The 24,048-nt window shown below is 40.6% G+C and overlaps 1 protein-coding gene across 3 annotated transcripts; it reads left to right on the top strand.

Annotated features, from left to right (window-relative positions):
* The first annotated feature begins 96 nt into the window (after positions 1–96).
* On the top strand, positions 97–23,239 carry LOC139145419 (carbonic anhydrase 14-like). Of its 3 annotated transcripts, XM_070716585.1 has the most exons (8): positions 101–727; positions 2,332–2,358; positions 8,156–8,332; positions 20,343–20,488; positions 20,878–20,973; positions 21,819–21,885; positions 22,105–22,265; positions 22,780–23,238. In XM_070716585.1, the coding sequence occupies exons 1-8, from the start codon at positions 721–723 to the stop codon at positions 22,957–22,959; spliced, it is 861 nt and encodes a 286-aa protein (XP_070572686.1). In that variant the 5' UTR covers positions 101–720; the 3' UTR covers positions 22,960–23,238. The 3 variants fall into 3 exon arrangements, with proteins under 3 accessions (XP_070572688.1, XP_070572687.1, XP_070572686.1); XM_070716587.1 differs by lacking the exon at positions 8,156–8,332 and having other exon boundaries at positions 97–727; positions 22,780–23,239; XM_070716586.1 differs by lacking the exon at positions 20,878–20,973 and having other exon boundaries at positions 99–727.
* Positions 23,240–24,048: the final 809 nt, after the last annotated feature.

Below are 24,048 nucleotides of genomic sequence, written 5' to 3' on the forward strand. Positions count from 1 at the left end.
AAGTACATATCTTTGACAAAACACAGTCAGAGTCATCGAGAAATTCGATATCGCGGTACCATGTCATGACGTCACCAGTCATCGAAACATACTGGTACCCGGACCAGACGACACTCAAAAGGAATTCGAATCAGCATACCTCAACAGGATGGAGTGACGACCAAGCAGGAGCAAATCGTCAACTATTGTAGACAAATTTCGCTAAAGGCGAGTGCGAAACCAACATCTTAACGGACCACTCTCGAACACAACACGCGAGCACCGTGGTTAATTTCCCGGTTAGGAGTCCATTCCAAATTGTGAATAACGTAATGTACTATGTCGATGTACTCCATGGTCCACGTTCATTGCCTCTATCGCCCCTTCTGATGAATTGTCCGTTCCCTGGAATGGATATCCGTTTACAGAAGAAAGCTCTGACGCAAGGAAAACAATCGAACGACGCCTCCGGGATGTAATAATGCTCTCTCCCATACGTCTTTAAAAATTCATGATGCAGTTCGCACGTCTTCCACGCAATTAGCAGTCGATCGAAGACCACTCGTTTCACTGTCTGCAATGCGCTCTGCAACTAATCAGTCGGGGCACTCTCACTTTTCCAACAACTACACCAGCCGAGGTTAATAGCCTTAACGCACAGCTACCAGTGACCTGCCCGGGAAACTCGTGCCAAATATTGTCGTCAGAAAAAATAGATACATAGTCTGATATTGGAGAGGAATGGCGGGTAAGTATTATCGTCTGCTATGATGATTCCAACGTACGGTCTTTTCGCTCGGCTGAATTACATACTATCGTAGTATTTTTTGAACCATTAGGACATGGTTGCTGATCTTGAGGCGTCAAGGTGAAAGGCAAAATTACAGGCTGATTTTGCAGAAGAAGGCGCGACTGCTTGCATTAGGATTTTTAAACCAGCAAGTTGAACGACAGAACTACGTACATTATATCCTGAAATAACACCATGGACCGTCTGTCCACGGAAATATCGGGTTACTTCAGCATAGTCGAGATATGACCACCGATACAAACTGCTCACTTGGCCCCAGTTTTGGAATCGAGTCCAGAATATCGCGATTTTTAATCGATTCCACGACGGTCGACGTCACTTTCTACGCCGATTTAACGGACGCCCGGCCGAACTCTTTCAGATGACAACCGCTACGGTAGCCCCGATAATATCTTCTGTAAATGTTACTGACTAGGTCCTGAAGTTCAAGTTCATGTATCATATGACATACGAGACTTCGGGCTCGTTGAGTCACCCAACGACATATAGAATACGGTACGCAAAACAAAATGCATCTGATGCTTGTACTGAAGTGTGCATCCATTCTTTTACCAGCGAATGAATGGAGATATTTTCATTATATTTCTTTAGAATTTTACCCTTCTCGCTTTCCAGTGCAGTCAGTGCTACCTTGGGAGGGACCGTGGTGCTAACACGTGACGATAATATCTCTTTCTCTGTCTGCAAACTACATCTTTAATCTTTCTTCGGTGGCCTGGAACGATCTGTGATCATTCTTAAATAAACCGGACAATATCATGGTCTGAGTCTAGAGCGGGTCAGTGACAGACTACCCCAAAACTTTCACTTGGCGCTTGTCCCTCTACTGCACGGAAGAGACCATGAACTGGATCCGTTCGAAAAAGCAGCGATCATTATCATAAGCGTCGCCGTGAAAGCTGTCATTTGTATGTGTCTTAATATTCCTGAGTACGAACTTGAGCTGCGAGTTGGCCATTGTAAGCGTTCTGCATGCCTGTGCCGCTACAGCTGATTCAAAGGAAAATTCAAAGGAACACTCAGTTTATTCATAGGCCAACGGATTTTGCCTGTTTTGGTTAGTTTCAACTCGGTCAAACCTCCTCAATTTGAATTTGAACTCCGCATTGAGGTGAAAATGTCAATAATGTGGACGCACACGTATACTCCTTTTCATGTCGTATGCACACTTATACTGATCTCAAACGCTATGGAAGCCAATTCTACATGACGATATTTGCTAGAGCTGTCTCCCTAAATCATATAGATCCTATCTGTATCTATAGGGTCTTCATGTATTGGCTAAATTCAAAATTTCACACGTACAGCATAGCCATCACCCACAGCTATACAGTCGATGAATTTTCTCACGACGTCGAATGAATATTCTTCTTGGACGTACTACCCCATCTCTCTCGACGTGAATAACTTACAGATGAACTCTTAGTGAACTTAGTGTGTAAAATACTTTCTCGGCCAGGAATTCATGATGTAAATAGCACAGTTGCCATTCACCCGCATTTACAGCTACTCAGAGACTTTATTTTTCCTTTTTTACGCAGATGATTGGAGCTATTCGGGTGAGAAAGGTAAGCATATTATAAAATTCCCTTTCATCCAAAGTGGACTAAAGCACCAATTAGCACAGCAATAAAATCGTCGTTGCTGCAGTGATCCGCGGCTGAGTACGATCGTCCGTGTGTACACTTTTACGACATACTATAACTGAATAAAAGTTGACCCATGTCTATGGAACGCCTTCTGGGGTTTCTTCGCTGTATGCGATGAAATGACTTCATTATATTTTAAGGCATTGGCAATATGTTCTTACGTCACATCAGTAATCTATTTAGGTATTATCGCATTTATTTAATAGGGTAATGTCAACATGTCATTTTGAGACATTTTATATAGTTCGATAGTGTCAATATATGATTAGGTACTATCTTTGTATTATACAGTAATGTAAATATATGATTAGGAAATGCCTTTGTTCAGATAGTGTCAATATATAATTACGTGACAGCAATACATGATTAGATATTGCCTTTATACTGTAAAGAAATGTAAATATATGATTACGTAATATTGATATATGGTTATGTTATGATATAGTATTAGGCAGTGTCACTATATGATGAGGTACAGTTAATATATAATTAGGTGACATCGATATATGATTAAGTCATACCTTTATATGAAAAGGTTGTATCAACATAGATAAGGTAATGCCTTTATCAATACATGATTAAGTAATGTTGATATATGATTAGGTGACGCATATATATTATGAGGTGGTGTCAATATATCATAAGGTACTGTTGATATATAATTAGCTGACGTCAATATATGATTTAGTAATGCCTTTATATGATAAGGTTGTGTCATTATATGATAGGTGACGCCAATATGTGATTAAGTACTATCAACATATAACTAGGTAACGCCTTTGTAATGTGATATGGTATCGATATATGCTTAGGTAATGCTTGGGTATAGACAACGGTTTAACTACTCTGAACGAAGTTTTCTGTTAAATTCGCCGCCATCTTGTACGTTGCCTCGATCTCGCCGAATCTGACAGTAGAAGCGAGACTCTATGATTAAACCGTCGTTTTCCAGTCGAAAATAAGCTTACACACTGTCGACCATTTCCTTAGTGTAGATGGCATAGCTTATGATCAGAAAGCTAGACTATAGCGACATTTCCATGAGACAAGGGAAAGTTCGTCGCCCGTTTCTGTGCACAGCAGATCTGCTGTACAAAATTTCAGCATCTTCTATAGGATGGAATTGTAGCCCTACAGCTACCATGCAGTAAACGGAAACAACCAAGATATATGTGTGCAGTTGCTTTCCCTTTATTGCATTCAACTATTAACACGCGACAATTGCAGTTCATCTTCGAACTTTAGGTTTATCGTCTTTCCTCCTTCACCGTACTCTCGTCCCAGAATTGTTTATTGCGGCGTGGAATGCGACTTTAATAGAGTGAAAGGAAGTCTGCGTTTGCGGGATATATCTCGTCGGAATATTTGACCTTTACTTCATATAGGCCTTACCTTATCATACAATGACATTCCCTGGTCATATATCAACATCACTTAATCGTATATTGACGTAACCTTTCGATAGAAAGAAATCACTTAATCATATATTGATATCATGTAATAGTATATAGACATTGCCTTGTAACATAGATATGTCATCTCATCACATACAGCATATAAACCTGAGAAGAAATAAAAGGTATACTATCACCTGTTCCAATTTTGCCACTGTTACCATGGAAAGAGAAAATCTAACCAATCACAGATTTTAAGCGGGTGGCCGATTTTAAAAACAGCGCCCTCACATGGGCATTTTGAATGCCAAGGAACTCCCCTTTGACCATATATGGGCATATTTAGATTACAGGTGACTGTATGTCGATTTCATCGCCTTTTAGATCGGCGATTTGGCACTGTTTGAATGGAAAGGGTTGTGCAACGTCCCTAAACAAAAACAGATACCCATGTATCTTCCTACGCGCTGGAGTGATAGGTATTATTATCGTAACTGAGAAGTAATGGGCTTTATAATGGAATGATAATGACCTTCACTGTGACGATGAAATTATCTTTCTCGGTGTTATTAGAGCGTTAAATTGGCGTGATGGGCAAAGAATCTTTCCTTTCGATGTTTTAAGGAGATGTGCGGCAAGGCGTAAGTTCATAAGAAATATTTATGATTAAGGTAGAATGATGTGACTGTCCCCGGGAACCTTGAAATATAGTGATGTGCAACTAGAGATAGGTTGACAAAACCGTTTGACATAAATTTTGTCACGGGAAGCTTCAAGTTCATGTATGATACCGACTCCAACTGAAATACCGTGCGTTTGCGGTCGACAAATGAGCCATTGAAGCATCGTTTACACGTATAGGCAAGTCAACACGATATCATGACGACATAGGGTCCGGTATACGCTTGAAAATCTATCACGGTGAAAGCGAGCTTACTCGTATCCTGTACACACGCGAGAATGACTGTGCTGTTGTGACGACCAGTGGCCAAATCACGGTGAACGTTTCAGTCCGCATTGTAAATAGATAGTAAATGTATTAAAATGACATCGCCATGATACCCTCAAAACGTTGTGCCATCTCTCCTTAACTTTAGGCGATATTTCACTTGATAAGATCTGTTAGTAAAAAAAAATTGAAAGGACACCTCATTGAGTGATGAAAATAAATTCAGTCTAGGGCCAAACTCAGCTGATATCAAAGCTGAAAAAAGAATTCTATAATAACGGATCCTTTATAGCGCCATTGTATTTTTCCGGTATGCTAATATCATGTTTGTATATTAGAGTTCTTGGTTTAGTCCTGAAAGCATGTCGAAGTCCCTTTTATTACATGCCTCGATGTGAGTGCAAATCAGTGCATTGATTTGAATAGGAACATCCAGGGAGTTAGCGGGCCAGTGAACGATGTACTGACCGGTTTCCATGGTTACCCGGTCCAGTGAAGCCCTTCGATGTTTTCGACGTCAAAGTGGACGCATAACGCTAGATGTAAAATATCCATGCGCGTACTGCTATTTTGATCTTCGTTAAAATCTTTTTGATGCTGGTCGATAAGGGTTAAATTGTTTGAAAATGTCCTGAATGTAACTAAAGATCATATAAAAGAGGCATGTAAGATAATATTATTGCCTGAATACATGGGTTTATGTGCCCTCGCACCAGGAGACACTTTGCCCTCCTGTGTAATATCGAATGTTATTGTCGACGCTACAATTTCAATCCGTGCTACAATTCATTTGTCAACAACTGCACCACCACCACCACCAAGAAGAAGAAGAAGAAGAAGAACAACAAGAAGAACAAGAACGAGAAGAAGAAGAAGAAGAAGAACAACAACAACAACAACAACAATAACAACGTTGCGTACTGCACTGGGCTATTTTGGCAAGGCTAAATACCTTTGAAGCATATATATTTACATACTTAGGTAAATTCTTTGTTTCGCGTTCGCTCAACATGCTTTAATCTGGTAGACGAGAACTTTGAAAGTGGATAAAAATACACAAAAAATTTAACGCAAGATCAATATGCCATTATTTGAGAGTTTCTCATACATCATGTTCATATCTGTAACTATATGCAACTTTCGTAGATGATACAATTTGACAAAACGACATGGTTAATGGTTGTAATGTGACCCACCTGCAGTAATTAAGTTGAAGTATTTTGTTGCGTTGTAAAGTCATGGTTTTGTTTTGCGACAAAATATCGTCAGCAATGGAAAATCCTGCAGGAAAAACTAGCTGTGGGACTACCCATGGATAGCTGAGTATCCGTCAATTCCATTGGTTTGCATGCAAAAATGCAAGAAAAACATCCTTGCAATATTGTCACTTTCTTGAAACTTTCACAAAAGACTTGGAATGAGTTGGCATTTTGAAAATCATATTTCAAAAAAGTGGTTTCACCTTGCTACAAGATCATTCCTTTCCATGCGAAAACCCTCTGACTCAGCAGTTTTTCATAGTGGTTTTGATATATATATGATCGTGTAACTTCATCGACTTGTCAGCAACTCTCATTCTCTTCTTGCGATTTAACATTTATTTGTAAAATGAAATCTTTTCGAACTCAACACTGCAGGAAATAGCAATTTTTTAATTACTTAATCAGCCCCCTGCATGTTTAAGAGATGACATTTGTCTTAAGGTAATATGCACCTCGAAAGTGAAAAACTTAAACTTTTTGCTCAAACTTTCCTCAGTGAAACTTTCAACCATTCTCTTACAAAATCAAGAATAAAAATCAGGGGTCACCGTGCAAACTTTTGTACTAGAGAGACAAATAACTTGCGATTTCTCGATTTTCGAAATCCAAAATGGCCGCCATCCCTGTGTTAATTCTATGAGAAAAAATAAATTTTCGATTTTCGAAAAACTAAGACGGTGAAAACTTTTCTTTCACCAAGAGCTTCAAAATGAGCCCCCACAAGTGGTAGGTCAGAAGAAAATTGATAAAATTTGAAGGCCTGAATTTCTGTCCCCGAGGTGCGTTCTACCTTAAAGCAAAACCTGCATAAAATCAAAGGATGCGGCATATTTTTATAAGATGTACCTAAAATTGAGGGAGCATTACTTTCTCTCGTCACTTTTCTGGTCTAATCACTATACTCTACGCGGGATATCCAAAAATCAGAAAAAAGATTGCATTTTGACGAAATTATAAAAAAATGACGAAAAGTACACCTGTCTCCAGTAACTGTTTTAAAGAACGGGATAAGGGTACAGGACCCCCTTTCTGCTTAGTTTCGTTGTTAAAATAAATGAAAGCGCAAACGTATCCAATATCAGAAAATGTCACTACTTATAATTGTGGGTAGACCCACTTAACTCTGAAACCCTACGCACTTGAGAATGCAAAAACATAAAATTTTCTTCCTATGGCCATATGGGAGACGGCTAAAACGTTTTGTAGTGAAAAAAATAAAAAAAAAACATGATCACGAGTTACATCTTGAAAGGAAACGGCTGAATAATTTCATTAAATATAGCATATTTTCTCAAACAAATTAAGGCGGGATAATATAATAGTCTCCTCGGTCATTCTCTTCCCCGAGGACCTTATAATAGCGCCCCTGGAGGCATAGCATTAACCGCAGCTGCAGCAGACGACAGGGTATCTCCTGAGAGGAATATCACACTTGTTTCCAGAAGTCCAGTTCTTTCTTCTCTGAAATGAAATGAAATGAAATGAAATGAAATGGTAGAAAAAAATTCAAAAAAGTGGTCGTATTCTGTAAACATCGATCGCGATGTCATAATCCCCAGGCCCAGCAGCGCGCAGCGTAAAACCGCAACGCAAAGACTGAGTGATTATTCGCCCTCAGCGGTAGAGTCAGCATTTGTCCGCAAAAGCTCGCTCGCCTATAAGCTTTCGTTAGACGCACAGACAAATACATCCGAGGAAATAAAAATGTAATTGTTGCATAGCATGGCAAGGGAACTTGACATTGTGATTCGGAAGTGAATTTAGACCCACACACTGGTACTGCACATCCAATGCTCTTTCATACAAAAGTCACGGTCAACATTTGGGTTCATCTTTTTGTTACTGACGTTGGGCGTTGGAAACAGCATCGTAGCGACTGAACAAAAAACAAGCGTTGGTTTATCGTGTGATGGAAAATATACATCATAGTTTCTAATCACCGATACCATGGCTACCATCAATTAAAACACCATAGTAAATTCTCTCTTGAAGCGTGACTACAATGTAATTTTCCACTTCATCTGTTTCACCTGCACGTCTCCTTGGCAACAGCGCACATCCTCAGGCTCGACTAAGACAATATTATTAACTAAGAGATGTTTTCTCGCTAGGTCCAAGTAATTGGGCATCGTTCTTCGCCGACGCCAATGGCGCTCGCCAATCGCCGATCAATATCGAAACCGACAAGGTGAAGTCATGTGATACGCCAGAGTTCAATTTCATTGGTTTTGAAGATGATGACGTTGTCGATGGTTCGACTATGACGCTGTCCAATGATGGACATTCAGGTTAGTAGGCTGAGATACTGTGCTTGTTTTAAAATAAGACTACCAATGCCTATGGTCAGATCACGATTACAGTAACATCATGTGTATGTACGAACATGTAAAAACAATTTTGTACCGAAACCTCCGATATGCATTCTATCTCAATCTTTCCGATGGATGCCGATAGTATGATACAATGAATCACACACAATGAGCAGTACAGACTTCGATTTTATCACGTCCCAAAAATATAATTTTATTGGAGAAAGCGCCCTCAAGCGCTAGCGGTCATTTTCCGTATCGGAGGTCCAGGCCAGGTTGCCCTTGCTAGAACGCGTCCGCCCAGCTCGCTTTAGTCTTCATCTTAACAAAGTTCGATGTATAGGTTTTTTCTGTTTATCAACTGCATTTTCTCGTTTACTCCCCATAGCACTTTAGAATGACAAAAATTCTGTTCGGCAAAATACTCAGTGTATGTGCAAAGACCGTAATCATTCTTATCGATGACAAATGAATTCTAGTGCGGGATTGAATTTAATTCAATCACTGCTGACTGTATACACATATGGCTGTGTTGATAAGTAAAAAACTGGACTTTTCATCACGCTTCGAGGAGTAGAACAAGAAACTGCAGTGGATACACAAACCACCAAAAAATAGCCAATCAAAGTTACGGCTATAAATGGAGTGAGGTCAGTCTTGGGTCGTGTAAATGGCCTATTCTCACCCATAAAACTGAGTTGTTATCTGAGGGCGAGTCAGGTTGTGTACACTGATCCATTTTGTCCAATCAAAGCGACCCAGTGTGACTTCCACTGTTCCACTGCCAATGTATGGAAAGGGATTCGCATATCACAAGCGGTTATCAACAGCTGTCATTTAGTCTTACAACTTTCAGCTCAAACTTTCGGTTTCCCGTCTCTGCTAGAGAATACTGCAAAAGTTGTGAATGGCTCTTTCATAAATTCTAAATATCGTACATTGGAACAAGCGGCTGGCTGTTCTACTCCTTACAATACGCTAGAATAACAAATTTTCTGTTTGGCAAAATACGTTGTTATATGTTTAAAGACCTTAATCATTGTTCTATAAAAAGATAAAATGAGCAATGAGGCTGGAGCACTTCCTTGTGACCCTGCTTGATGCCTAAGGATGTGAGAAAGTACAATCACCTGAATGTTTCTGTATGTGTTCTTAAGGTAGTATGCACCTCGAAAGTGAATGACTTAAACTTTTGCTCAAACTTCCCCAAATGAAACTTTCAGCGGCCATTCTCTTACTAAATCAAGAATAAAATTCGGGGTCACTGTGCAAATTTTGGTACTAGAGAAATAAGTAACCCAAGATACATGTACCGATATTTGAAATTGAAAATGGCCGCCATCACTGTGTTAACTCTGTGGAGAAAAAATAAAATTTTCGATTTTCGAAAAACTAAGCAGGTCAAAATTTTTCTTACACCAAGAGCTTTAAAATGAACCCGCACAAGTGGTAGATCAGAAAAGAATGGTAAAAGTTTGAGAGACCAAATATCTGTCCCCGAGGCGCGTTCTACAATACATACACAACAGAGAATTAGTTTTTTCCTATCAATTTTGCGATTTTTGATGTAATAGACAACACATATTTCATCATATCAATCAGAGGCAGTTTCGTTTCGAGTCCCCCATTCAGTTCCTAAATCCATTCAAATTCCCCGAGCACACCCTTAATATTTTCATATCCCCCTTCAATCCCCCTTCCATGGATATATTTGTGAATGCATCCTTAGTATGGTAGCTTACAGTAGATTTAGTCAGTAAATGTAAGGTTTATAGTATAGTAAGTTTTCAGGGGCCTGCAAACGGCTAACCGGTGTTAATCAATTTGCAACTTGACCTTACGGTGTTATATGAACTTTGGCAGGATAGGGGTCAGTGAACACGGGAAAAGGTGATGAGAATTGAGAATATGCGACGTTTAACCAAGAAACATCTGACGTGCTGTATTTGCAAATTGGAAGATGGTATGGCATGCAAATATTTTTTTCCGTTTTCCGTCGTGTAAAATCATTGAAATTATTGTATTTAAGGTAGAATGCGCCTCGGGGACAGATATTTGGACTTTCAAACTTTTACAATTCTTCTCTGAAATACCACTTGTGGGGGCTCAATGATTTTAAAGCTCTTTGAGTAAGAAAATTTTTACCGTCTTAGAAAATTTTGTTTTTCCCCATAGAGTTAACACGATGGCGGCCATTTTGAATTTCTAATATTTGCGGCCATTTGAATTACAAATTCTGGTAAATGTCGGGTAGTTTTTCTCTCTCGTACCAAATTTTGCACGGTGACCCCTGATTTTTTATTCTTAATTTGGTAAGAGAATGGTTGAAAGTTTCATTGAGGTAAGGTTGAGCGAAATTTAAGTCTTTTCACTTTCGCGTTTTCTTTTCTAAACACCCTGCCTTTGAAAAGATCTTACGGCCAATCCCTGAGTAACCAATTTGTCACCAAGATGACACTGCATTAAAGCGTGCAATCGGGGTCTAAACATGGCTAACATTTTGAGTAAACATACCTAGCGTTCCTTTGCTGCCAAGAATTAGACGAGATTAAACAAAACATTAGCAGACATAATAAACACGACACCTTATATGTACTAACATGGAGCTAGTACACAGACTACCTCCATGGTACTTAGAAATCAAGGGAAAGGTCGCCACGTACCCGTTAAAGTTAATTGGAACAAAGGTGACTGGACGTTTCCTTGCAACTTGAAGGTACAACAAAGAAACGGAGCACCGGTCGCAGTATCTGACAACACAGTGCTTATTGAAGCTTAAATTCATAAATCGTAAACATAGAAATATATCATGGTGTAAGAGCCACGTAGAAAAGCGGTCCAAATAGTTTTTTGAAATCTTAGCACGATTCAAGCCCGTTTTGTGTGGCTTAGTCGTGGAGCTTATATTTATACAGTGACTGGAATCTCAGTCTGAGAGAAAAGCGAGCAGAAGTTACGTTGTGTAGATTGAATATGAATAGTCTGGTGTAAAGTGTCTTTCACTTTACATGTTTGCCAGGGAAACTTAGTCTAAACTTTTGATGAATCAAAAACGATTTTCTCGTTGGCATGGAATGAGTCAGGCAAATAAACAAAAGATATGCCGCACAAATTGACCATTTTTAGGTCTTGGGTCTCCCTGTTGCGCTCAGGCTGTAGTTTACACAAGACGAACAGACAACAGGTGTTCCGATTAGGCAAATTTCGAGGAAAAGTTAAAAACTTTCAGTTTCGAGGTGCGTGCTACGCTACTGGGGGTCACCCCCGGGAGGGGGGTCATGGGTCGGCGAGACATGCGACTCACAATCAATATATTACTAGTACGCAGACACACTTAAATCATCTGTTGTAAATGACCTCTTCAATTACCAAGCTGCTGACACAGACAAGGAGTGTCTGTGGTACTGAGGAACATGTTGAACTTTGAACCTATATGTTTATATCAAGCAGCATAAACTGTTCACAAAAACATTCTACGGGGCTTTGTTTTTCAACTATCGAGCAAAAAAAGAAAATGAAAATGGTCTTCAACAAAATATAAAATATAATCGAGCCACGCAATCAGTCATACCGAAGCAATGCTTTCAAATCGTCGAAGAATTAACCGTGATCAGACGGTCGCGACACCGCATTGAACCTTACGATCGATTTTTCAATTAAAGTTTGTTTAATGTTCAAGACAGTGTCGCGGTTTTAAGAGCGCAAAGTTTTATCCCCCTCGAACAGTAACCAGGGAACGGGGATGACGGAGATAGAGAATGTTGAGACGAAGGCATGATACTGTCCCGTAAGTTCCTTCACTATTAAATGACAGGGAAAGACACAAACGGTTGCCCGATTGCCCGGGGCAAGTGAAAGCCGCATTCAGGCAAGTGAACCTCCGATGCCACTTGCCCGACGGGACAAGTGAAAAAAATGACTAGAAATCATATCTATGAGAGCGATTTTCTGCCCACCGATTTAAACAACAAATTATACTCATATTACGTCGAATGTGAGCATTATCATAAGGTTTTTCATAATGAAAAGAATAGCACTATAGAATCACTTTCAATAAGTTGTTTAAACAATGCCGGTCGCCGGGCAATTACAATACGCTGATTTTGCATATGTAAAGCTTTTTTATAGCTGGTTGAGAGTAAGTTCACAAAGTTCATTGCCCCACAGTCCTTCCATACACTTACGGTGTCACACGATGATACTGTGGCATTGGCACTTTAGGCATATTATCGGATAAAAGTATCTAAGTTCTCTAAGTTAGAGCCTAATATCAGCGAGTGGGGAAGTGACTGATGCCAGAAATGCTGTTTTGTCGGATGTTATCGGATAAAATCGATAATATCGTCTAACATGTAAGTTCGAGTCTAATATAGATGAGTAGGGAAGTGACCAATGCTCCACGTGCTGTTTTATCGAATAATATCTGATAAAATCGATAATATCATTTAACATCTATGTTAGAGTCTAATATTAGAAGGGTTGGGAAGTTGCGGTTGCCCGACGTTTTTATCCATCGGATAAAATCGATAATGTCGTCAAACATCTACGTTAGAGTCCAATATTAGATGAATGGGAAAGCAGGGTTGCCCGACATGCTGTTTTATCGGATACTATCGGATAAAATCGATAATATCGTCTGACATCTAAGTTGGAGTCCAATAATAGAAGGGTTGGGAAGCTGCCGATGCCCGACGATCATACAAATGCAAGTAATCAACTTATACTGAGATCAGGCGTACACTATGTCGGACACAATGTCACGATGTCGGGACATCGGCCACTTCCCAGCTCGTCTTATATGAGATTCTAACTTAGATGTTAGACGATATTATCGTTTTTATCAGATAATATCCGATAAAACACAACGTCAGACACCGTCCACTTCCCCAGCCCGTCTAATATTAGACTCTAACTTAGATGTCGGACGATATTATCTTATCCGATAATATCCGATAAAACACAACGTCAGATATTGGCCAATACCTCAACTTGAACTCGTCTAATATTAGACTCTAACACAGAGGTTAGAGTGAGCGAACTTGACATCGAGAAATTCAATTTTCAAAACAAATGAGAAACTAGCCGACACTACCCACCCTAGATTAACATTGTCTTACTCTTCGTTTTATCGTCAGAGTATGTCCCACCCTGTCTTTTTGAGGTCGCAGACTATCAATGTTTTGAAGGAGATGAATAATAACTGTAGAAACATTTTACCGCGAGAGTGTTTGGCATGATTTGGGACGATCAAGATGGTCCCCTCGTCTTGATCGCAGCAAAAACTGTCGATCTGGTCAGTCAAAGTGAGTGAAAAAATACGTAATTTAGTAAATGCAACTTATTGGAGTAATCGCGACTCTATTTTTCGACCACGACGTGGTGGAGTTATCACTTTTAACTTGTAGAAAGAACCGCTCCCCAAATTAAGATTAAATCTTAGCGTAAAAAGTGGAGAGAGTTTCAGTCAGATGATACGAACTTGCATTTGAATTTGTTACCTGCTCTCAAACATAAACGAAAATCAAAAAGACCTCATTTATGTTTTCGTTTGTACACTGAGCGAGTCATGCGCATGCCCACTGACATTTATTCGATCCCTCAACAGGTCAATAATAAGGTTGATTTTCTAATCACCAAGTCCGATCACTTTTAAAAATGAAGGAGAAATAAGAATGAAACTTGCCAAATCGTGAAAAGGATAATGATGATACTAATGATGTCATATGCCGAAACATGCTGACTTATATCCATCCAATATTTAGAAGATTTGTGTTTTGGTTTCTGCACCGAGTTTTTTCGGAGATCCTGATCCAAGGCAAATGCGGACCGCATGAGCTACCCTCTTGTAACCGTCTTGTCAAGACATACGTAAAGAAAGAACATACCTTATTGCGACAAATACTCTTTATTGTGAACGTTAGAAAATATAAAATGGCCATTAAAAGAATGACTGGGCTACGCCTATCTCTTACGTCACGATCCTCTGCATATTTTTGTCCGACAACCAAGCCCGTTTCACAATCGTTATCGACAGCGGTGGCCGCAATATACTTTACGAGGGAAATAAATAATGGACCACTTGTCATTAGTTTGTGAATGTATGATAACTAACAAATACGGGACGAAACTCGCTCGATGTACCAGGTCGTAATTGTGACGAAACGAAAACGCTGTCCACATACAAGTCATAATGCTGGCAATCTGATTAAAATCAGATGTAGAGTACGGGGTATTCTCTTGCTGTCATAGTGAGAGGCGACAGCAAGAGAATACCCCGTAGGCGTAAGTAGACGTCGCCGTACTCTACATCTGATTTTAATCAGATTGTAATGCAAGCAACGGTTTCTAAAAACACCGGCACTGTCGTATTCCCACGCTATTACGTAACATTACACAGACCTTCACAAAGCGAAGGGATGGTGAAAATCTTTCCGATTCAAGGCGTTGCCATGTTGCTACATTGACGACATTCATTTCTTTATGTAAAAGATTGTGAGTGTTTGTATAACAATAGGTCCCTGCGTTCATAACAAAATAGCCTTTTGCGGGCGTGCCACGAACCTCTCATACCTTCCGGGGTTATTTTAAAAAAATCATTTTGCCGTCAAGTTCACTTTGCGAGCTCTCTCTTTCATGCCGGTGACCTTCAATAAATGTTTGACTACTCTTTCAGGAAAGCAATAGCATTTCCAAAGGTCAAAGTATCGACCTATCTTTCAAGTTGGTGTATATCTCCTTTTGTTTTTCGTATATTCTCAGGGCATCTTCGTACAATTTCAAATCCCATTCGTTTCGTCTCTCTATCTCTTTGAGTTCATACTCGCTAAGATGAGTTCTGTGCGAGTTGGCGTTCACGTGTACCTCACTGTTGACATCTTCTATATCCAACATCCGGGTCAGCATGTCCTGCGACGTTTTCCAGTCTTCGAGCATGCCCACAAAAGCCATGCGCCGCTCCAAATTCTCCTTCGCCCGCAGGTAGTGTTTTTCCTTGATCACGGGAATCTGGGAGACGTAGGGCGCGGAACCGCAGCAGTCCTCGAATGCCGACGACACTTCCGGGAACTCGTCGAAAAGCAGCAGCCGAACTGTGAAGTTGTCGATGTCTTGTAGCGACTGCCGACTATTGGCGGTTTTCTTCAAAAAGTCCTGCAAGCTCTTGCTCGGCAACAAACTTCGTTTGCAGATAACATGTCCGAAGCATCTGTGCTTTTTCAGGTAGTAATAGGTCGACACAATCCTTTCAACCGGGTGTCTGAACCAGGTGATGTATATAAAAGGCCTGTCGGGAAACGCGTAGTTGTGTATACCGTACGACCGTTTCGAGTAGTAGAGCGCTTTCCCATCTCGAGTGTAATGGTTCCGTGCAGCTTGGTAGAATTGATTGCAGTGGCTAAGCTGACAACCATCTTTCCCATTCTTGCACTTCAGCTGCGGGGCGCGGGCGAGTACCTTCTCAACTGAAGTACCGCCACTCTTCGGTAAATGCACGAAGGCCATATTGGCTTCCCTGTAGTCCCTCGCAAAATCAGCCGTGGCGGTGACGTCGTTTTCCAGCGACAGGTAGAAGTTTCCCAGCGGTTTCCTCCCATGGCGTCCCTTGGGAGGGCATGCCTGTATGAGTTGGTAATGGGCCGCACAGCTCTTAGCACTCTTACGGCTAAGTTCTCGAGAACAAAAAGCGGATGACTTAACGAGCTGCTGCACTGGTGCAGACGTCGTGTGTACTACATTAGGCGTTTCTGTCGTCACAGTCTCTTTATCTTCCGGTTGGAATTCTCCGCTGTCGTTTTGAAATTGCCTGTCGACGACTTGGTGTGCCGGTAGGGTGTAGGTTACCTCTTGCCCGGCAGCCGGCAGCCCGATCTTATAGGTGGCCAACAGAACCAGACAAACTCCCCCAACGATTACCAACAACTTGTTTCGTTGTAAATGCCTCGAAGACATCTTCACGACCACTCGTACGGTCAAGACCAAACGTGTCGCTCAAAAGCTTGGCGAACCTTACAATTCCTGGTGATATGACCCTCAAGAGACTACCGCACTAACCGGCAAACACCACCCCGCATAAAAATTTAATGCATGCATTTGCATATCCGACATCGTCATCACCATCTACGTCAACAAATATTCATCGCTAGAACAATTGTGAGTAGACACACGTGTTGCGTAATAGTAAGCTGGAAAGTACTTGCTCACATGCACGAGTTGTTTACAAAAGCGTCGTTAGTAAACAGAGATTCACAAGCGCACGAGTTTTCGATTGCACATCAGCTGCAATACATATATTTGAATTCATTGCGGGGGGGGGGGGAGATCACCTGCCATCCAAGATTTTCGCCGTCCAATTTCTTCCAAATAAATACAAAAAATCGTCTGTTTTCCTGTTCAAGTCGATACCTCATATTAATCCGAATATTTACAGCCTTTCCCGATTCGACCTTTCAGAGATATGCATGCTAGCTCCCGGTCAAGACAAGCCCGTAGGGCTGTTTCTAGAAAAGCCGTTCGCAAACCGCCTCTTGGAGGGCGCCGAGAGGGGTTGTCTCTGGCGTAAGCTGGCAGAGAGTGAACGGTAATAGTAGCAATATATTTTTAAAGCATGGAGGTACTTGGATAGGTAGGGCAGCTGTGTCATCGTTTTTAATTTCCCCCGTTTGGTTTCTTCGTATTACGGGGCGCTATGTTCAGTGGCATGGCTTTGAAAGTGAAAGCTTTTTTCTTACATTTTCCGAATGTACTCTGGCATGTGTTGTCTTTTTTTTCATGCATTTTTATCAGTTTTCTTATGATGGAGAAGCGGAATGTGGCACGCCCTCACGGTTATCGTATTATACAATGAACATCATCGGGTCATTTTCCGCAAGGAGTCGTCGCTACGTAGTGACAGGTCATAGCACAAGGTAAAGCAAGCAATATTCCTCAAGGAGTTATAATCAATAAATGTCATGCATTAAACCATAGACCCTCGAGAGGGTCTATGATTAAACCTTTTTTATTGTACAAACCTAACTGTATCGTTGTGTGTGCCTAGAGGGACCGTGCTATTACTTTGCCCTCGCTATTGTCTATATAGTATTTGAAAGAAAACAGTCCATATCTGTTAATTACCCTCCCTAATCCCCTCCATTGTTTTTTTTTACTGCTGATCACCAACGCGGAGGAATATCTCCATGACTAGACGACACGTAAACAGCTCCTGACCTTACAAGCTGCTGACGAGTTATATTTGGTCAGGTTACTAAACTTGGTTCAAGTCTGTGATTTGTGAATGCTTTAGTAGGGGAACGCGATAGTTTGTGTTTTCATGTGAAGCCACAGGCGGCCCAATCACTATTAATAAGCGTATTATTGAGTTTTTCTCAGTTTTCTCTGTCACTGTCAGTCCCTCTCCTGACTGATCGTAGTGAATACAATAAATGACTGTATAGCCTAACCTATAGCCTCTTTATTTATTTTACACCCCATTACAAGGACGTTTATCTCTCATATACACATCTTGTAATTAATTAGTCAACACAACTAATTATGCTAATCCGTGGACTTATCTAGGGTTGGTCAACATTGCAAAGATAAATGAAAAGTAACCTTTCCTATCTTTCGCGATGTTGACTAACCTATAAAATCCCTAATAAGTCCACGGATTAGCATAATTAGTCATGTAAGATGTGTGTATATGAGAGATAAACGTCCTTGTAATGGGGTGTAAAATAAATAAAGAGTCAAGAGGCTAAGGTTAGTCTATATATAGTCATTTATTTTTATTTACTACGATCAGTCAGAGCATGAAGAAAATGAGAAGAACTGATAGAGAAAACTGAGAAAAACTCAATAATATGCTTATTTATAGGGATTGGGCGGCCTGTGGTGAAGCGCGTGAGTTGGGTGAACGCTATACAGGGGAGTTTCTCCCGGCAGAAACTAACTCACTATTGCGCAGACTCAAAGGTAACGCGTTCAATCGCTAGGAAAACATGGCCCGGGCTGCCAAATTCCAAATAGGTTCGTATGAAATAGGAGAGACACAAGACAAAAGTATTATAAATGATTTAATTTTTTTTAATTCACCGACTTGAACCAAGTCTATCAGGTCAAAAACAAGGAGCCCTTGCCTGTGGTCAGCGCGATAAGCCCCCGCGTTTGTGATCGGTAGAACCACTCCATCTAAGAACTCTGCCACGTCGCAAGCAATATTTGTCCAGAAGTTATTAGACTTGGTTCAAGTCGGTGAATATTTAAAAAAATAAAATCATTTATAATAGTTTCTCTTGTGTCTCTCCTATTTCGTACAAACCTATTCGGAATTTTGTAGCCCAGGCCAGGTTTTCCCAGCGATTGAATGCGTTACCTTTGAGTCTGCGCAGTATAGTGAGTTAGTTTCTGCCGGATTCACCGGTGGTTCCGGGTGAAACTCCCCTGTATATAGTGTTCACCCAGCTCATCGCGTCCACTCCACTCACGCGCGCGTTTTACATGAAAGCAAAATACGAATCATTGCGTTCACTCCACTCAAACATTCACAAATCACAGACTTGAACCAAGTCTAAGAAGTTATGAACATGGTCAATAAATGTCATGTATTAAACCTTTTTCATACAAGCCTTACCTACATCCTCATTCTCGCGAGTTCCAGAGAGTCTTTTCCGCTCCGTTGACCTACACAAAAAGTTTACCCTCGCTATCTCTGTATAGTATTTCATATCTGTTAATTGCCCTCCCTAATCCCCAATCCCCTTCATTAATTTGTTCTGCCCATCATCGATGCGGGGAGCTGATCACCCTGACCAAATAACTCGTCAGCAGCTCTACTACGAGTTTATTTGGTCAGGGCGATAACCTCCCCCCCCCCTACCGTTGGTGATCGACAGAACACATTAATGAAGGGGCTTAGGGAGGGCAATTAACAGATATGGGCCGTTTTCTTTGAAATACTACACAGAGATAGCTAGGGTAGTAAGTAATAGACACACACTTAACACCGGTAAGGCTTGTATAATGAAAACAGTTCAATGCATGAAATTTGTTGACCATATTTACATGTATTACTTCTTGACGAATATTGCTTGCAATACCTCCATGGTAGAACAAATTATATTCAAACAACAAATATATACCGAGTATGTGTCAGCACAATTGCGTTGTTTCTCCTATAATAGTGAAATAATTTGGGACTGAAAACCCGGATGCACGCTACACTGTGCACGTTCATAGATCGTAAGTGTACGAGCCTGAGTGCTTCATGAACTCTACAGCGTGTGGAGGGGTCGCAGTCAGAAAAAACATTTCAGATTTTCTCGGTTATTAGTGAAACACTCTATTTTGAGCGCGGGGATTTTGCCGAGCGGTTCTGTCTGTTGCATCTCCACCAGGTGACTGGCTGTCGTATGTTGTGAGTTCGGACACGATCGAAAACTTACCGTATTTGTCAAAATATGATGTCAAACGATAAGTACGCTCAATCGAGTTGACAATTAGCATGAAACGGACATTAGCTGCATCGTTTCATGATGTTTGTTTTGAAAACAAACACACTGTCTTCTTGTTTTCGCTGACGTACGTTGAAATACGACGCAGTAGCCTTTGAAACACGACGCGTTGCTAACAGCATCCAATGCTATTGTCGACAAAGGAATACCAGTCCGGACATAAAGTTGCTTCTTCTGTTTGCGAAAATCAACATATATACAAACATAAAAACAGTGTTGAAATGGAGAGTTCTTGGCATTTCGACGAAATTTGGGGAGTAGAAAAAAGGATTTATAATTTACAATGAAAACGACAACAACGGAAATACATCAAGAATTAGAACTAAATGTAGATAAAGGTAGACTTTAATTTCTGGTTTTAGAAGTTGTCATAGAGACAGCGATAATGTTGCATGTTCAGTGCATTGTCACTGATAAATTAAATTTATCACGTGCAAGGATATGATATCTCGCTGTTTTGTCGTCTCTTTCTCATTGTCCATCATATGTCAATTTCCTTGCAGTCAAAGTTTCGGTGACAGGGGAGCACTACGTCACGGGCGGTGGTCTGCCGGGCAAGTTCAAAGTCGAGCAGTTCCACTTTCACTGGGGAAGCGACGGCAGCCCGGGGTCTGAACACGCCATCAACGACACGCGGTATGATGCTGAGGTAAGCGGAAGTCTATCGTTCAAATATGACGCCATTTCCGTTCGGTCAAGTTTGCGCATTCGTTGAAAATACACGTGGGTTGATCGCATGCTGCTAACCTAAATGTGTTTATGCGCATGACCATAATCATTTCTTAATTTCTTTAAAGAGGGGCTCTCTGTATCTTCGTCGGTTGTATAACAATTGCAAAGTATGAGGAAACGGGGTTAATTATCCACGTTTGCAAACTTCATTACAACCTTTTGAAATGTCTGTTTGAAATATTATATGCAAAAACAAAACAAAATGTCGACGCCTGCTTCAATATGGAATAATGTCCTCCGAGTCGTTTTCTGTAAAGCTTAATTTCTATCATTGTTCTAACAATGCTTTATTCTCTCTCTAACCAGCTTCACATAGTTTCCTATGATTGCGAACGATTTTCAAACTTCACAGAAGCATTGGGAGATTGCCAGGGTTTGGCGGTGCTAGGAATATTCATCGAGGTATCGTGTGCAACTCGTGTATCGGCAAATTGAGCCTAACTGAATGTGCCTACGACATTACCTTAGCAGTCTAGATATCCGTTATTGTTCATGCATTTGCATTTTTCCCTCAAAAAAAATGAATCCGCAGACTCGATCATAGTCAATCACTTAAAACAAGTCATTTTCATCCAACCCTTATCATGAATCTATAAAATTGTCGTTTGAGTTGTCATAGAAACGGTATCATACATTTCTACAGTAGCAAAATGGGTTTTAGAGCTTTTTTCGTGGGTTCTTGCAACATATTCTAGGTCTGACAGCGTTAACAGACTTCTCAAATGAAAGTTACAAATGAAATACTATTCAAAATGACTGGAATCGTGACGTCACTAGGCAATCAAAAGCAGCGACTTCGTCGATTCACAGCTAATTTACGTTTTACAGAAGGACGCTTGTGATTAATCTCTTTGTCTGTCTCTCTGTATACCTATCTTTATCTTTCCTTCTCTCCCACTCCCTACCTCCTCCTCCCTCCCTCCCTCCCTTTCCTCTCCTTCCCCTCCCTCACCTCCACCATCCATCCTCCCCTCCCTCTGTATATTTGTCTGTCTGTCTGTTTCTGTCTATCTCCCCTTTTCTCTTTCTCCCTACCTCCTTTCCCTCCCTTACCCCTCTCCCTCTGTCTTCCTTTCTTCCCTGCCTCGCGCCCCCTCCCTCTCTCTCTCTCTCTCTCTCTCTCTCTCTCTCTCTCTCTCTCTCTCTCTCTCTCTCTCTCTCTCTCTCTCTCTCTCTCTCTCTCTCTCTCTCTCTCTCTCTCTCTCTCTCTCTCTCTCTCTCTCTCTCTCTCTCTCTCGCTCTCTCAGGTCGGTGATAAAACTAATCCTGGCTATGAATCGCTGACAACGGAGTTCAGAAATGTTCAAAGAAAAGGTACTGGAATCAGCCATTTTACTTTACTTGAAAGTAAGACAAACTGCAGTTAATCTGATAATTTCAACCAAATAAAACCACCAGCGCTGTATTTCGTCAGTCTGATTAAATTGTCCTTATCATGCTATGCATAAAAACTGGCTTGCCCTGTAAGAGAGATATTAAAGCTTCATTCATTTACCGTGTCCCTATTTTTTTGGCATTATTTTATTATTTCAGGCCAGACCTTTCAACTGGAAAAAGCGTTGGTGCTTCGCTCTCTCCTACCGGAGAATGTTCGGCATTTTTACCGCTACGATGGTTCCCTGACCACGCCACCGTGCACCGAGTGTGTGATATGGACGGTATTCGACAGACCCGTTCAGATATCAGTGACGCAGGCGAGTTTCGATACAAACATATACAAAGTAACATATTTAACACCTACATTCACTCATGATACACTCAATATGACTTAACGTAATGATTATAAATTCTCACATTATTATACGATTTTAAACGAGATGATTTTGTGACTTAATGTTTATCAAGTAATGGCCTTTGATATTTGAAGACAGACACTGGCCAAATACTTATTATTAGTTCAATCCCTGTTCTAGCATTATCAAATATTATGTTGTTATGCAACAGTACACTTCTGAACTGATATTGATCGTGTGGTGACGAAAAAACACCAAGAAAGAGGTTGACTATTCGATATCTATTGAGGAGGACTCCGAATTTTTCAGAGAAAAAAAAAAACGGTTGTCATTGGAACCCTCAGGAAAATAAAGAGCCTGCAGGCCACATTCTGATGACTGTGTGACCGTAATATAGCTCATTAAACCTTGTTGAGAGCGACGAATTTCATCGTGTCATCTTTACAAATACATATTATTATCACACTTTCCACAGTTGGAACGATTTCGAAGTCTAGTTGCAACCGCCGTCAGCGAAGACGAAGAAGGAGTGAATGTGGAAAGCAACTATCGACCGCTGCAGGCGCTGGGCGACCGAGCCGTGACAGCGTCGTTCTCACCGGTAACTGCAAACGACGACAAAAAGGCACCCGGCAAGACATGTGCGATTTTGTAAGTTTGACGTCAGGCTCGAGAGGGCGCTCCATGGTTTACCAGTCGACTGCGCGGCCTCTCGCCGACTATCTCATACATGTGCATGGCCGCATCTTGAGTCAGGTTTTTAGGGTCACAGCAATTTATCTATTTATTGAGTTCAATCGGCTCAGTTCATGCTATAAAAGAGATTCTGCGAAGTTTAAATTTCAAAAAGTGGATCTTTATTCAGAATGTTTAAAATTCATGTAAATAGTAACCAATACCCATCCCTAAGGGAGCGTTCAGTTATTATGGCCGGGGGTGGGCCGGCAAAATCCAGGGGGGGGGGTTCACTTTTGAAACTGCAACGGGGGGGGGGGTTCATGTATTTTTCAAAGAGCTCAGAGGGGGGGGGTCACTTAATTTTCATAAGTATCCGTCCCGTCAAAAGCAGTTTCAGTGTTCATAAATATTCTGGGAGATAAAAATGATTGTTGCATGATTTCATTCTCTGAAGTTATTCACCTGTAAATCTGAACAAAAGTATAATTATCTGTCACATGAACATCTTGACTTGACAACTCTGAGGCTTGTCTTATTGTAAATCAAGCTCACTGCACTGAGGGCGATGAACAATTCCTATTACTTACATATTAGAGATATAGCAAGTTTTGTCAGGGAAATTATTTAACAGTTACCTGTACTGAGACTACTAGTACCATGAAAAGTTAAATAATACTTTTAGGTGAAATTCCAATATCATAATTGTTGTCCACATCTGAACTTTTAAATACTCTATGTGAATCAAGTACATTTGTATCAATTATCAAACACCTATAAAAGCACAAATTAATTTAGTTTAGCATTGTAAAAAATTATTCTTAGTTTTCTCATAGACTCCAATGTATAGTGAATCAACATTTCGGTGAAATTCCAAAATCCAATTTCTTGCACACATATCAACCTTTAACCATCCTAGGCTAACTAAGTACTTTAAAATGAATTATCAAATGTCTATAAATACACAGATTTTGATAGTTTTGTATTGGAAAAAAAATATTCATTTTCCTCATAGACTGCGATGTACAGTGAATCTACATTTTGGTATAATTCCAAAATCCAATTTCTG

This window comes from Ptychodera flava, chromosome 12 (assembly GCF_041260155.1).
Source record: "Ptychodera flava strain L36383 chromosome 12, AS_Pfla_20210202, whole genome shotgun sequence".
Classification (NCBI taxonomy): domain Eukaryota; kingdom Metazoa; phylum Hemichordata; class Enteropneusta; family Ptychoderidae; genus Ptychodera; species Ptychodera flava.